At 39.9% G+C, this 16,908-nt stretch overlaps 1 protein-coding gene across 2 annotated transcripts in view; it reads right to left on the reverse strand.

Annotated features, from left to right (window-relative positions):
• The window catches only part of CPED1 (cadherin like and PC-esterase domain containing 1), a 291,359-nt gene that overhangs the window by 19,664 nt on the left and 254,787 nt on the right, over positions 1-16,908 (reverse strand). Inside the window, exons 18-20 of one of the 2 annotated variants that reach the window (XM_007177252.3) lie at positions 4,234-4,454; positions 3,884-3,985; positions 3,380-3,467 (exon numbers count right to left, since the gene is read on the reverse strand). In XM_007177252.3, coding sequence (XP_007177314.2) covers positions 3,380-3,467; positions 3,884-3,985; positions 4,234-4,454 — 411 coding nt within the window. The remainder of the gene's footprint in view (positions 1-3,379; positions 3,468-3,883; positions 3,986-4,233; positions 4,455-16,908) is intronic. The other variant, XM_057550402.1, reaches the window with a different exon arrangement.

The following is a 16,908-nucleotide window of genomic DNA, read 5'->3' on the forward strand; positions in this document are numbered from 1 at the left end:
GGCTTGGCCAAGACTTTCTCAGACTGGCCCATAGTCTGAGACTCTTCCTACCTCATCCATCCTTCTTCTACTCCCTTTATATCAGACACATTACAGTCCAACACGGTTCCCAGTACAGAGTAGACATTCAAAAAATATTTCGTGCAAGATTGAGTGATATGCATTGGGTGGTGTCGTCTGAAACTGTTCTCGCCTACTCCTGCCCCCTCCTTTTTATTCTTCTCAAACATTCTTTCTAATAAATCCCTTTATTTGGCTAACCCTGTCATGGTGTCTGTCTCTTTGAGAACCCAAACTAACACAGGGAGGGAACTGAACTCCCCTTGTCTTTGCTAAAGAACAAAAAAAAATTTGTTTTCATTTTCCAGGTAAAACAGCAAATAATTACTTGCATTTATTAATCCACCTGCAAGGTAAAAGAAGCAGTACAAAGACATCTAATTTTCTGTCTTCTCCACTGTGCTTGCATAACTATTTTTATGTGACATTCAAAGAAGAGTGTTCCCCCCTGCCCCCCAAATAAATGTAGTGAATAGAAAAGGCTCATAAAGGAAAAACCTGGAGGAAAAGAGACAGATGGGAATTTGGTCTCTGCCATCCCCTGAAAAATAATGCTCAAGGTGCTCAATACCATTTGTAGGACTTTTCGTGGTTGGTGACAGTATCCTCTCAACTTTAATGTGTCCAATTATAAAAGGTAGAAGAATCTTTACAGTAAGTGTTTTACAGAGAAAGCTCAGTTCTCTGGGAAATAGACTCTGAGTCAGAAATTTGCATGCAGGGGGCCACCAGGAAAGCGCCCTGGGGATCAGCTCCTCCAGGGGAGTGAGGGCCTACACGCTGGATAGAGAGAGAAGTTGAGCTGCAACATCGTTGCAACAGAGGCTTTTGCTGATCCCACCGGGAGTTCTAGAGCTGGGGTGGCCCTTCTGAGACGGCCCAAATTAAGGAAAGGGGGCTGAGTCTTGGTGGAGGCTCTGCCCAGAAGGCAATTCCTGCTGGAACTCAGGTCACACTCACAGCAGCCCGGAGGAATGAATGTCTCAGTCCTGAAGGGACCATCTGGGAGCATCCAAATCCTACAAAACATCACTCACTCATTCACGTGTGAGAGGTTTTCTGAGAGTCTCCTGTGTGCTGAGCACGGTGCTTTGCATTTGGGGTACCGGAGTGAGGCATGCAGACTTCCCTCCCCCGTGCCTGCTCCCACAGACGTGAGTCTAGCAGGGGAGACAGACAACCAAAGCTGGTATCTCTTGAGGGACCCGGATGAGGACACCAGACAATGTTACAGGAGCTCGTAGCAGGAAAAGCCAACTGAGTCCAGGGTGTCAATTAAATCTTCCCAGAGAAAACTGCATTTAATCTAACACTTGAAGGGCGACCAGAAGTTACGCAGGTGAGGGGGTAGTGGGAGAGTGTTCTTTAGGAAGAGGGAACAGTGACCTCAAAGACCTGGAGGTGACTGAGAGCATGGCATGCTTGAGGAGCCGAAACACTCGGTGTGGAGTGTGTGTGTGTGCGTGCACGCGTGTGTGTGTACATGTGTGCATACGCGTGGAAGCAAGGACTAAGTCTACCGAGGAAGGTGGAGGCCACGTCTTGAGTGGCCACGATAAGGATGATGAATGCCAGTGTCTGATGACAAGTTCAGAGTTCTTTTCTGCCTCCAACTTGCTCTTGTCCTTTTCTCTTTTGTTCTATCATTCCCCCTCCTCTTCTTCCCTCCTTTTGTTTTCACCCAGTTTGCAAAGACCGATGAGCACAATGGAAGCCCTGGTGGCAAGCACAATGGTTAACAGTGTCTGGCACAAGGTAAGTGCCGAAGAACTGTTGGCAGAGATGAGTTCATTCTAAATCTAAGTAGGCGTCACAAGTACTCCAGTTCCTGTGAGAAGCCACAGTCAAGGAAGCAAAGCGGAGCTACCAGAGTCCTCGAGAAGGAATTACACATTTGACCTGCAGCTTTCAAATAACATTAAAGGAGATTCAACTCATAACCCACAGAGACAATTATCAAAAGACCCCTCTTCTAATCCCCGACCATCTCAAACCCTTCAGCTACCCCAGATGCTAAATGTCTCAACTCACTTTAAATGACCTTAACCCTTCCTGACTCCAAGAGGCTGAATTTGGAGGTTTTATTTGGACCACTTTCTACCAATTCTCCTGCTTTTGCATCACAGATCTGGCGGCCAGGCAGGCAAAGTTTCGAGAAAGGAGAGCAGGGTCCTGTAATCCCCGTTGAAGAAAGCTAGGAGCGCTCGTAATTGACACAAAAATAAATCTCACTCAGTTTACACATTAAATGGACAACCTCTTGTCTCCCCAGTTCCCAGTGCCCCCCCTGAGCTCCCCTGAGCAATTGCACACAAACCCGGCTGCCTGTGAACTCTTCTCTCTGACAAGAGCAGCTGGTTCTCTTATCTACAGATGTTGTCTTTCCTTTCTTTTCTGAGACTTCTATTTAGTGTTGAGACTAACTATTTACTGTCTTCTGTAAGAACTGGTCAGAGGCCTCTAACTCCTTCCATTTATGAATATCCAACTAGAGGCAAGATGAATGATACTACTTTAAAAATACTACTGATTTTTTAAAGCAATCAGTCAGAAATCATCTTAAAAAGACACCCTTTTCCTAAATACTCATTGATACTGACAATTTCACATGTGTTTCAGCACGAGCCTTTAACGGTGTGGGAAACATTACTGAGGTAAGGAGATACTTAAAGCATGATCCATCTCATCTACCCCTCAGGTCTTTATCTTTTCAAACTCTGGTACCCCCTTTCTTCTTTTATGAACTCAAAGCATTATTTATGACATATTTATGGGCTGTAGTCCCCTTATTTCCAGGAATAATTATATCTAATTTATAATCATAATCCTTAAGTATATCATCTCCTTTGAATTTTATGAAGGTTGCTTAATATTTTTTTTTTTTTTAAAGGATTTTCTTATTTATTTATTTATTTATTTATTTATTTTTGGCTGTGTTGGGTCTTCGGTTCGTGCGAGGGCTTTCTCCAGTTGCGGCAAGCGGGGGCCACTCTTCATCGCGGTGCGGGGACCGCTCTTCATCGCGGTGCGCGGGCCTTTCTCTATCGCGGCCCCTCCCGTCACGGGGCACAGGCTCCAGACGCGCAGGCTCAGCAATTGTGGCTCACGGGCCCAGCTGCTCCGTGGCATGTGGGATCTTCCCAGACCAGGGCTCGAACCCGTGTCCCCTGCATTAGCAGGCAGATTCTCAACCACTGCGCCACCAGGGAAGCCCAGGTTGCTTAATATTATGTAGTGCCTTTTGGGTCCTTTTTCAGACACCAGCAAGGATCCTTATAGGAACCTTGAAGTTCACATAGCCTGGTGAAAATGGGCTTACCTGCGTTAAGAAGTGTACTCCATCCACCGGCAGATGAAATCCAATTCCCAAAGTTTTGATGATCACAAGGATATTGAGTAACTTTTCCCTGTGAAATAATCAGAACTCAAGCCATGAACTTTGATTACATTTCTAGATGTCCGTGTTTACATAAGCAAGCAGAGTGGAATTCTTTTAGAATGTGATAATTGGCATATAGGACTAAATTCTCATTTTATAGATTTAATATACATCAGTGGTTTTTTTTTTGTGGATAGAGTTTTATGTGTCAGTGGGCATGTTTTGATCTGTAGTAAATGTAAACTTGGATGCTGAAGAGCCATCTTGTGATTGGAATATAAAAGTATTTTGAAACATTTTAAACTAGACTTTAAGTACTGGATTCTAAATTACAACTTGCCCTTTATATAAAATCTTGATAAAATTCTGTCACATCGAGTAACTTTTTTTTTTTTTTTTTTTTTACTTAGAACACTAATGGCAATTATTATTGCAGAAATGTACCTCTTTAAAACCTTATGAATAATTTGCAGGTGATTGGAATTAAGCCACTGAACACCACCAACGACTAATACAGTCTGGCTGGTATTCTCCAGGGGATGTGATCTGAAAGAAAAACAACACATGTTGCCTTGAAACAGATGGTAAACATTTTAACAGCATTGCCTCACATTTCATTGACCCATATCTGGCATCCCGATCACAGGACCTCCCTGCCATTTCTAACTCGTTTTCAGCCATATCACTTGGTATTTAAACTTTTCAGTGCATTTGGTATACAGCAAACAATTAGGACAGCTAGTAAAACATCAATCCATTGTGGTATTGTTTCATTCAAAATAGTTCCACTGTACCTTTGCAAGAGATGTTCAAGGGCTTTTTCAAATGTTGGTCTCAACGAAGGGCTTATCCAGAACTGTGGATAGTAGGAATAACTGATCAAGGTCTTCCCACCATTGACGTTGTGATAGAATTTAGTGCCATGCACCTTCTGCCATTCTTGAAAGGTTTCATTCAATCTTTCGATCAGATAGTACATTATCCCTCTGTTGGTCGAATCTCCAATGAAAAGAATCTATAAGTTAAAAAATTTTGCTTTCAAATCTGATGCTTATACGATATAGAAGACAATATAAAATAAATAATTTGATGAAAACAAAGCCACAAATCTAATTGAAGAACAGCCCTTTAAATGGTTAGAAATGACGTTAATCATATTCTCCCCCAAACCTGTTCATTTTCCTTTTCCATATTCCTAGTAATGACATCATCTACCGACCTACTAACTCACGTTTAAAGCTTTTTGCTTTCTTTATGCTGTCTTTAATTTCTCTACCTCTCTTATGCTCTTAACTTTCTCATCGCATCAGCTTAACAAGTTTCATTGATTCAAATAGGCATGAAGTATTCTAGTGCTGTAAGAATACTTAGAGATTTTCCAATCTCTTTATTTCATAGATGAGAAAGCTGGGAATCCACAGAGTTAGCTAGCTCGATAGAGGTCAAGCTACTACTTGAGAAAAGAGCCACAGGACTAGAATTTAATTTTCTGAAAAGCAGTCTGTGTTCCAGGGTGCAAATCCCAGTGCCATTTGCCCTGGAAGCCTCTCACCCGTCACCTCCTTCCCATTCCCACCAGCAGAGCCCTGCTTCAAGCTCCGACTGCCTCAAAGGTGTGCTATTGTTAACACTTGCTTAATGGGTCTTCTTGCACAATGGCTGCCCTCTAATCCATTCTCCACACAGTAATACTGGGATAAATTTCCAAATGTCTCATCTCACTTTCACACTCAAAAACCTTATCGGCTCGCCGTGTACTACAGAGTCAAATCTTAACTCCTGAGGTTCAGTTAACATTTGCTGAATTTTTCTTGCATATCGGCTTTTGCTAAATGGAGATTTCTCATGGGGTACTCACTTTTAATCTTCATAATCGTGAGGTGTGAATCATTCTCTGTTTCACAGATGAGGGATTTGAGGCTCAGGGAGACTGAGGTTATAAATCTAGTAAATGGGGAACACAGGACTCAAATCCAAGTCCTTTATCTCCAAGTGCAGGGTCGATGGCCCCATCCTCTCAACACTTCTCCTAAAGTAAGCAGGTCAGATTCCTACTTTTTCACTGAACATGATTTGCACTCAACAACATCTGTTTTTCCTTGTGCTAATCCGTCTGCCTAGAAAGCCCCTCTCTCTGCAACCCCACCTGTGTAAATGCTACAAATCTCCAGACTCGCCATAAATGGCTCTCTCAGCCGGTCTTGTCCAATGCCCCAGCGAAAGCGACCTTCTCTGTCCTCCGTGATTTCATTATAATTTTTATTTCCATTACTGATTTTATCAAAGACTACATGAAATTATGGCTATTTGTCTCTGTATCTTTTTTCTCATATCACATCAAGAAGTATTTGAGGTCAGAGTCAAGGTTCATTTCTAAACTCTAATTTCCCCTATAGTTCTATGCATGCATTTTAAAAATATTTACTGAACTGAACGTCAAAGGGACTTTTGTTAGAGACAATTCCTTTCAATGTCTTTGGAGAAGGTTTAATTTGTACTTCAGTTTTTTTCTCTTTCTGTTGAGATTTCCCTTTGCATTAGTCATGTACATATTCACTTCTGATTTTAAGAGCAGTCGCTGCATCACTTCTCAGGCACTAGTGCATTCGTCCATCCATAGTGAATTTAGTGAGACTCTGCAAATGTTTATTTTTTCCACAGTAAGTGTATTCAAGTAGCCGTGTGAAGAAACCCAGAAGGCATTCTCCTTCAGAATTTGCTTCCCATCAAACACTGTTACCATAAGCATCGCCAAACTCAACTGAATGACGTAAGATGTCAAGGCCCCAGTCACTGAGTCTTTCGGTCAAGTTCCATTTGGGGCAATAAAATCCCAGTATGAGAAAAATACTTTGTGAAATCACTTGAAATTCTTCCTACTGGATTTGACCTATAATTATTTCTGTTTGTTTTTCTGGCGCAGATTTCTGATGTTTTAAAAGGGAAACTTTGAATAATCAGGAAAGCTCTTCATTTCAGAGACTAGTAATTATCCAACTCCATTTGTAATAGTTTGCTAGGGCTGCCATAACAAAGTACCACAGACTGGGTAGCTTAAACAACAGAAATTTATTTTCTCATGATTCTTGGCTAGAAGTCCAAGATCAACGTATTTGCATGGTTGGTTTCTTCTGAGGGCACCTCTGCTTGACTTGTAGATGGCCATCTTCTCTGTGTCTACATATGGTCTTTCTTCTGTGTATGTCTGTGTCTTAATCTCCTCTACTTATAAGGATACCTGTCATATTGGATTAGGGCCCACCCTAATGGCCTTGTTTTAACTTAATCATCTCTTTAAAGGTTCTATCTCCAAAACAGCCACATTCTGAGGTTATTAGGACTGGGAATTAGGATTTCAACATATGAATTTGGTTGGGTAGAAACACAATTCAGCTTTTAATACCAGTAAAGGATCTTGGAAATCCAGTTGTTAAGCTAAATTTCCACTGCAGATTTTTCTTATGGGGTCTTTTCATTTCAGTATCAAGACGCAATCCCTCCTAGTGTCTCTCTGGGCAGCCAGTAAGATCACTGGGTGTCTGTATTGTGGGCTACAGAGAGAACTACAGAGGTTGAAGAAAAGCCAACGAGCTGCATGTGACTGAGAGAAAAAAAAAAAATGTCTAGATTTCCATTTTTTTCTGTGGGGTTGTATGAAGATGCAGCTCACCAGTGCATGACAGGGGCAAAGAAGTTGTGTTTCAGAATTCTTAGGTACTGTTATTTATTCACCAGATGGTCTTAGACAAATTATGTGACCTCTTCATGGGTTCATTTCCTTATGTGTATATTGGGGAAAATAATAGCACCACTGTAAAGGACTTTAATGAGCTTTTAAATACTGATCTTATTCCTGGCACACAGCACACAACAAATGGGAGCCAGCATTAAAGCACAGGAAAGCAAGAAGTGCTTTGGAATGCTTCTAGTGTGTGCTGCAGTGCAGTACTAGGCACTTTAAAGTTTGTTAGCTATTTCAGAGAAAATGTTAGTAAAGATAGGAAGCGTCTAAATCACAGCAGCCTCTCTCCTGTCCTATCCACCCTGTTACAGACTCTCGGCAGGGCTAGCAGGGTTTCTGGTGAAACTGAGACTCTGAATCAAGAGCCGGAAGAGACATCGCCACCCTGAGCAAACCAAGGATCTCTGAAAGGTTCCTCACGTCTGTCTCCACTGCTGATCAGTGACTAACAAGAGCTACAGGGATGGGAGAAGGAAGCATCACCACCACCATCTGCAAAACAAGTTCTTCTAAATGGCAAATATCTAGACAGCATTTTTCAAGTCTAGTAGACACAGGTCCGGGAAGACTATGTCCTAGAGAATTATTTTAGCCCAGTGCCTTTCTATTCATGAAAGACAGAAGTGATAAATTATAACTAAAGTGAAAATGCACTTGTGAATTTTAAATTGCTGGTTCTGTAGGTGAAGCAGTTTTTGGAAGAGGTTAATTGGTATTCCTAACTAAAAGATTTCTAACTTCAAGATATCAGCTTTTTTAAGTGCACACAATTAAAAAATAATACCCAGAATAAAAGTGGTTCTCTTCAGCCACATGATTCATATTCAGTCTTTATATCTTTTAGATCATTTGACTTGGTGAAGTTTTAAAAGGAAATTTGCAGATTATTCATTTTCAAGGTCAACTTCTACTTTAAAAGGTCTAAATTACCATAACAAATATTTATAACTAGCCACACATTTTGTAAATAATTCTTCTTTCCTGTGAAGATTATTGCCCTATACTAGCATGCACAGGTGTTGGTTGGCAGATGCAATCAGAGAAAAAAAACCCAAGTAACCAGTAAGCAATTATAAAAATAATCAATGTTAGCAATAAGACATTAAAATAACTATTTCTTCCCCTAACAAAGATTTTTAAAGGTCCAATGATATCATGAGTTCAGGGAAATGAACCCTCTCATATAATACTATGTAAGAACCACAAGGGAGAGATTTTTTCTTTCTTTCTTTTTTTTTTTGAAACTGTTGAATTCCAAGTGTCCAGAATACTGCCTGGTGTAAAAGTCAGTCCTCATTTGTTAAATGGATGATTGGAAACTTTGATGTTGTGTATATAAATCAGCAGTTTTCTACTTCTAGGAAATTTCATGGATGCCCATGAAAATACATTTAAAAGCAAAATAAACTGGAAGCAACATAAATGTCTATCAGATTGATTATATTAAGGTATAATCGTACACTTGAATTCTTTTAATCTTTTAACAATGATATTGTAATATAGATATATTGTGATGGGAACATTTTAGTTAACGTTTATAAAAAGATGATTACAATCAGAATATAAATAATTGTTGCATTTTTGTAAAAGTAAAGCATATGGATGCATAGAAAAAGCCCTGATTTAAAAAAAAAATTTATTATTTAATTTATTTATTTTTGGCTGCGTTGGGGTCTTCGTTGCTGCGAGCGGGCTTTCTCTAGTTGCAGCGAGTAGGGGCTACTCTTCATTGTGTTGCGCGGGCTTCTCATTGCAGTGGCTTCTCTTGTTGAGGAGCATGTGCTCTAAGTGCGTGGGTTTCAGTAGTTGTGGCATGTGGGCTCAGTAGTAGTGCCTCGCGAGCTCTAGAGCGCAGGCTCAGTAGCTGTGGCACACGGGCTTAGTTGCTCTGCGGCATGTGGGATCTTCCTGGACCAGGGCTCGAACCCGTGTTCCCTGCATTGGCAGTCAGATTCTTAACCACTGCGCCACCAGGGAAGCCTGACCCGGGTTATTTTGAAGTGAAGATATTATGACAGTTTATTCTTTTCGCTCATTTGTATTTTCTAAATGAACAGATATTGGCTTTTTAGATTAATTTAAAAAACAAAAGCAGCAACAGTGGCAACAATAACAGTAAATCTGTTTGTTTAAAAGCATTTTGAAAATTTGCGTAAGAACAATCAGCCTAAATAAACTTTATTTCTACTTTTTTTAAATTTTGAAATTCCAGTGTTTTTTTTTTTATTGGACTATAATTGCTTTACAATGTTGTGTTAGTTTCTGCTGTACAATGAAGTGAATCAGCTATATGTATATGTATATCCCCTCCCTCTTGGAACTCCCTCCCACCACCCTCCCATCCCACCCATCTAGGTCATCACAGAGCACCGAGCTGATCTCCCTGTGCTATGCGGCTGCTTCCCACTAGCTATCTATTTTACGCATGGTGGTGTACATATGTCAATCCTCATCTCCCAATTCGTCCCACCCCCCCAACCACCCCCAACCCTGTGTCCACAGGTCCGTTCTCTACATCTATGTCTCTATTCCTGCCCTGCAAATAGGTTCATCTGCACCATTTTTCTAGATTCCACATATATGTGTTAATATACAATATTTGTTTTTCTCTTTCTGGCTTACTTCACTCTGTATGACAATCTCTAGGTCCATCCACATCTCTACAAATGACCCAATTTTGTTTCTCTTTACGGCTGAGTAATATTCCATTGTATATATGTACCACATCTTCTTTATCCATTCATCTGTCGTTGGACATTTAGGCTGTTTCCATTTCCTGGCTATTGTAAATAGTGTTGCAATGAACATTGGGGTACATGTGTCCTTTTGAATTATGGTTTTCTCAGGGTATATGCCCAGTAGTGGGATTGCTGGGTCATATGGTAGCTCTATTTTTAGTTTTTTAAGGAACCTCCATACTGTTCTCCATAGTGGCTGTATCAATTTACATTCCCACCAACAGTGCAAAATGGTTCCCTTTTATTTACACTCTCTCCAGCATTTATTGTTTGTAGATTTTTTGATGATGGCCATTCTGACTGGTGTGAGGTGATACCTCATTGTAGTTTTCATTTGCATTTCTCTAATAATTAGTGATAGTGAGCATCTTTTCATGTGCCTCTTGGCTATCTGTATGTTTTCTTTGGTGAAATGTCTATTTAGATCTTCCACCCATTTTTCAATTGGGTTGTTTTTTTTTTGATATTGAGCTCCATTAGTTGTTTGTATATTTCGGAGATTAATCCTTTGTCAGTTGCTTTATTTGCGGATATTTTCTCCCATTTTGAGGGTTGTCTTTTCGTCTTGTTTATGGTTTCCTTCGCTGTGCAAAAGCTTTTAACTTTAATTAGGTCTTATTTGCTCATTTTTGTTTTTATTTTCATTACCCTAGGAGGTGGGTCAAAAAAGATCTTGCTGTGGTTTATGTCAAAGCGTGTTTTTCCTGTTTTCCTCTAAGAGTTTTACAGTGTCCTGTCTTACATTTAGGTCTTTAATGCATTTTGAGTTTATTTTTGTGTATGGTGTTAGGAAGTGATCTAATTTCATTCTTTTACATGCAGCTGTCCAGTTTTCCCAGCACCACTTATTTAAGAGGCTGTCTTTTCTCCATTGTTTGTCCTTGTCTCCTTTGTTATAAATTAGGTGACCATGTGTGCGTGGGTTTATCTCTGGGCTTTCTATCCTGTACCATTGATCTATATTTCTGTTTTTGTGCCAGTACAATACTGTCTTGATTACTGTAGAACAATGGCCTAAGAGAATCAAGATTAAACATTGGTTCAATAAACCTATCACAGGAATAACACTAATCGTATTTTGAATTCCAGTAGCAGCTTTATTCTAAAGATTGAATGGCTTTTTCCTATGTAGCATCTCTCTTCTGGTCCTGTGGTATGAAGGGAGGCTGCCTCCATCCAGGTGGGCTCTGGAGAGGAGCAGAAACATCTGTGTCTCGATGTGTCATCAGAGGCTGGATCTCAGCTCATCAGCGGGAGACAAAGATGTGTTTAGAAGAGTTCTGCATCTGTTCTATTCCCAAAACTTGGCATGCAAGGTGTCACTGAAAAGTATATAAGGTATGGTGTTTTTTCTACTATTTTTCACACCATCATGGACCATAGGACCTAGAAGCACATCCTGTTCTTAGGCTCTATTAAAGCTTGGGCTTACTTTAAAATAGTCTTCTTAAAAACCATAAAATTGTCTTTGTTTTCATTTCTAATTTCTCAACATTACATAGTCCCTGTATTAGGTGACACAGGCTAAGTGCTATTAACAAACAGAGCCCCAAAATGTATAATGGCCTAAACACAATTGATGTTTACTCCTCCTTCAGGAAAACAGTCCAGGTGGTTCCAGGCAGGGGTATGGGGGTGGGTTGGGGCAGGGAGGTCATTCAGGGTCCCAGGACGGTTAGACCGTGCCTTCCTCAAATACGGATTCCAAGACCTCACTGGGCATTGATATCCAGCTGGGGGAAGGAGTAAAGAGCTGCCAGGTTTCCTATGGGCCCACCCCGGGGGGCTGGGTACATCACTGCTGCTCACATCCCATTGGTTGGAACTCAGTCATATGGTCATGCACCTGATTTCAAGGGAGACTGAGAAATGTAGTCAAGCTTTGTGCCAGAAAGAAGAAGAAATGACTTTGATGAACACTTCCCTAGTCTTTACCACATTCTCCTACATGCTAAGTCTTTCTGGGGAAAAAAAATCACCTAAATTCAGATTTTCCGCCTGTGAATTAGTAAAAGTGTGAAGCATATGAAAGCCTAAATTTATAATCTACATAATGCATAAGAGCACTTCTGTTCTTAGAGATATTGATTCCTTGGGACAAATAAGAGCAAGAAATATCATTTATTAGTGAAAATACAACAAAAACCTTGGGAATTTTTGATTGAAATATACGATAAAACAATTTTCATCCCACTTTATTTCATCATGAATAAAGGGAACTAATGATGATGATACTTAACATGTAAATATTTTACTCTATTACCTCCTGTCTCCAAAGTCACCAAAAGTAACAAGGACATAGTTAGCAAAGCAAGTTATAAAGAAATGAAGAGAAGCAATGGGGGCTGTCTGTGTTGAGTCAATATAAAGTTAGTTTGTTAGCTTCTCAGATTCTTCTGATCTGTTGAAGCTAGGAAAGAACTGGGTATATGTAGAATCAATAGACAGGGAAAAAAAAAAACAAACCCTTGATTTAAAATAATTTTCCAGTATGGAGGTTCCTTAAAAAACTAAAAATAGAACTACCATATGACCCAGCAATCCCACTACTGGGCATATACCCTGAGAAAACCATAATTCAAAAAGAGTCATGTACCAAAATGTTCATTGCAGCTCTATTTACAATAGCCAGGACATGGAAGGAACCTAAGTGTCCATCATCAGATGAATGGATAAAGAAGATGTGGCACATATATACAATGGAATATTACTCAGCCATAAAAAGAAATGAAATTGAGTTATTTGTAGTGAGGTGGATGGAGTTAGAGTCTGTCATACAGAGTGAAGTAAGTCAGAAAGAGAAAAACAAATACTGTATGTTAACACATATATACGGAATCTAAGGAAAAAAAAAAAGGTCATGAGGAACCTAGTGGTAAGACAGGAATAAAGACACAGACCTACTAGAGAATGGACTTGAGGATATGGGGAGGGGGAAGGATAAGCTGTGACAAAGTGAGAGAGTGGCATGGACATATATACACTACCAAACGTAAAATAGATAGCTAGTGGGAAGCAGCTGCATAGCACAGGGAGATCAGCTCGGTGCTTTGTGACCACCTAGAGGGGTCGGAGAGGGAGGGTGGGAGGGAGGGAGATGCAAGAAGGAAGAGATATGGGAACATATGTATATGTATAACTGATTCACTTTGTTATAAAGCAGAAACTAACACACCATTGTAAAGCAATTATACTCCAATAAAGACGTTAAAAAATAAAAAAATAATTTTCTATCTTCCTTTCTTTCCTCTTGCATAGGTTCTATCTTTAATATTCACAGAGATGGGGATATTTCTTCAGAACAACAAAATGCATGGAGATGCCAACACAGGTCTCAGCCAGCTAATAGGAACCCACTGGAAGCTTCCAAGGGGGAAGTTACATAGGAGCTTCTTGTCCATTAATCTAGGCAATGCCTGCTTACTGAAGAGCTCTCATCTTGGTAAATAAAGGAAATGAAAGTGAGGTGAGGAGGAGTCCTATTCATTACATCTAGTCCAGGGCCAAGCATAGCCCATACGTTTAGAAAGCTCCACAGTGATTCCGATGAGCCCCATGATTGAGCACCACTGCCCTCATAAAATAACTTCCCATTCTAAGTGAGGTATAGGGTGATTCAGCTAATATGAAGCTGAGACTGATCAGATGGCTAATGATATTTAGGGCATGATGAAAATCTAGCTCATCAAAGCGTCTCTCTGTGAAATGTAATACGATTGCAACGAATGTTTTTTCAGTGATGCATTTGATTAAACTGGCTATAGAGGACCAAACAAATTGCTCTTTGGAGTCAAGAACAGATGAAAACTGACATGTCGGCAAGTCACTCTAAAACACATGAAATTTGGCAGAAAAGAAAAACAAACAACTGAACAATATCACCTAGACATAGATCTTCTAACTGCTTGGAACAAAAGTATGTACCTATTTTGCCCTTCTCTCTGGATTGTGGGCATTATGTGTAAGCCATCCTTTCCTGGTGAGAGTCAGGTACACTCCTTTTCTTCTGTTCACCCTTTTTTATTGAAACTGACAAGCAACAATGAATTGTGTAACCATAATGGAATTCACGTATTACTCAGAACATATTATTATAAATTGGGCGTACTTCAAATATGTAAACACCTTCAAGTCCAAGACAGTACTTAACTTGCAAACATAGCTTAAAAATGCAAGTTACATTTCCTGTTTTAACAGCTGAGTTTAAATACTTCCAGTAAATATTGCCTTTTTATATTTTCCTTTCTTAATTGCACTCTTCTCTCAGATATTTTATTACCGAGTAATAAAATACTGAGTTTGTCAGCTGAACTATGTTTCTGACAAACAAAATAAAAGCTTGCTTCATTCAGTTTTGGTCATCCTCCTAAGTTCTTTCAGTTGTAAATTTCATTACCCTACTTCTAAACTATTTCCTATGTATTTTGCACTGTGATTACAAAGTTATGCTCTGATAAATTTTTACGTATGTTCCAACCAAAGTTTATTAAGTAAGAGGTGTGTATCTATTTAGAGACATTTGTCAAGAGTATAACTGAACACATAGTTTGTTCTTTTTCAATGAATTTTACTTTGATTCAACACAAAACCTATACATATCTACAACAGCTTACAAATGAAATAACTCATATTTGGATAGATTTAGAGTAAAAGGGGTCTCGTATTTACCTGCCCTCCAGACACTAACAAGTATGCCATAGAAAGTGATACAAATGCTCTGCGGAGAAACCCTGTGCTATCTTTCTGCAGAGATCAGCCTCCTATTCACTGAAGTAAAGGCAAATGACTGAGGTATAAAAAGTTCGGTCCTGCTTACACACCATTGAGTGCAGTGACATTCCTGGTCAAAGTTACAGGAAACTTGAACGCCTTTTTAAATCCCAACTGATCTGTGTTTTGTTTCTTCCCCAACGGTGGGCCTCCATTTCCAAGTATAGCCTTCCATTCATCACTGGAAAGCAGTGGTAAAAAGATGTAAAAGGTCATAATAACAACAAAGGAAATTCAAGTGAGAGAAATGACTACTTGGAGATTCTAAAGAAAGCAGAATGCTGGTTGAAGGCCTAACTTTCCAATACTTCTCACGGGCCCAGTCAAATTCTGTTGCCATTTAATCTGATTCTTTTGAGAAAGATAGCTCAGTTTAATGTATTTCCTTAAAGGTTGCCTTGATTAGGATTTAAAATAAACTTCTGTTTTTTTTGTAGCACAACATATATGCACTACTGTACACAGTAACAGTGACATTTTTGGCTTCTCACGGTAAAAAGTCTGAGTTTTCCATATTAATTGAAAGTTTTCAGATGAGTAAGGGTACTATACCATTAGAAATTGCATGTCTAGGTATGTCCCCACTTTTACACAATCCAAGAGGCATAAACTGGAGCACACGGAAAACGAGTAACTCAGAATTACCTCCAGTGCACTCCTCGCCTGCTTGGTTCCTGCCCATTGTCTGTTCCCTCCATTCTCTGTTCCCTCCAGTAAGAGAAAATTCAAAGAAGGCACTAAGCTTGAATAATACAACTCTCACCATAGGTTCTTTTGAGAAAAAATGAAGATCTTTATTTTTTTCTCGTTCAATTAAACTATTTCAAAGTCATGTGATTGGTAGATTGCCTATGACTACCAACACCACTCTGCTCAGGCACTTTCTCTCTTGGCAACTTTTCCAGACCTTCCCAGTCCAGGTCAGGTGTCAGCCTCTGGGCTTCTCCCAACCTTTGCAATGATCACGCTATACTGTAACGATCACTTCTCTCATTTGTCTTCTTCCACTAGAAATTTGGCACCTTGAAGGATCGTGGTGTGCACACGTAGAACAGATTCTTAGCTCAACAAAACTAGATGAATGAGTAACAAGGTGACATCCCAAAAGTTGAAAAAGTGTTCTGGGCTTAATTGTGTTAAGTGGTCAGCTGGATTCCACTCTGTGAGAACATTTTAGGGATAACTGAGATTCCAAGGTTTCTGATGTGGGGCAGCAGAGTTACTCTGATACCTTCAATGAATAAAAGAGTCACTTCATTCCTGAGTGCCAGTCTGAAGCTGCTGTCCTTTTGCATTTGTGAAGTGAATTTCTGGATGATATCACCCAAATAATATGCCTCTTTTCTTGAATGTCTGACATGGCAAAATGAGACCCCTACCTGCACCTCACCCCCCAAAAGAGTCAGGTGTTTATAAAACAAAATATTTGTGTTACTTTTTTCTCTATTTTTGTAACTGATATGCTTTAACATGTACTTGTCTTTGAAATAGAATGGTGATTATAAAAAGTTCTGGGGGCTTCCCTGGTGGCGCAGTGGTTGAGAATCTGCCTGCTAATACAGGGGACACGGGTTCGAGCCCTGGTCTGGGAAGATCCCACATGCCACGGAGCAGCTGGGCCCGTGCGCCACAACTACTGAGCCTGCGCGTCTGGAGCCTGTGCCCCGTAACGGGAGGGGCCGCGATAGAGAAAGGCCCGCGCACCGCGATGAAGAGCGGTCCCCGCACCGCGATGAAGAGTGGCCCCCGCTTGCCGCAACTGGAGAAAGCCCTCGCACGAACCGAAGACCCAATACAGACAAAAATAATAAAAATAATAAGTCTTTAAAAAAAAAAAAAAAAAAAAAAAGTTCTGGGTAGGATGAGAACTCCATTGCCTCAATAATGAAATATAAGAGTTTCACGATCACTTTTGTATGTTTATATTTTTCTCCAGGAGAATGAGAAATAGATGTATAGGGAAAACCTTCTGGTAACCAACTCCTATTCATAAGTGAAGCTTTCTTAAAATAAGTGCGATTTCATAGTTGTAATCGTGAATGTTTACACAATCATCTCTGTGCTGTGTGGTACATGAGGGTTTAAACCTGTCTGCACATTACCAAGTCCTGTGATTCGGAATATAAAATGTCTTTCTCAGTTTTTCCCTTCTCTGCATTTCCACGGCCTCTGCCCAAGTTCTGATTTATACAACTTTTCAAAATATAGATTTTTGGATT

Source organism: Balaenoptera acutorostrata, chromosome 7 (genome assembly GCF_949987535.1).
Source record: "Balaenoptera acutorostrata chromosome 7, mBalAcu1.1, whole genome shotgun sequence".
Classification (NCBI taxonomy): Eukaryota; Metazoa; Chordata; class Mammalia; order Artiodactyla; family Balaenopteridae; genus Balaenoptera; species Balaenoptera acutorostrata.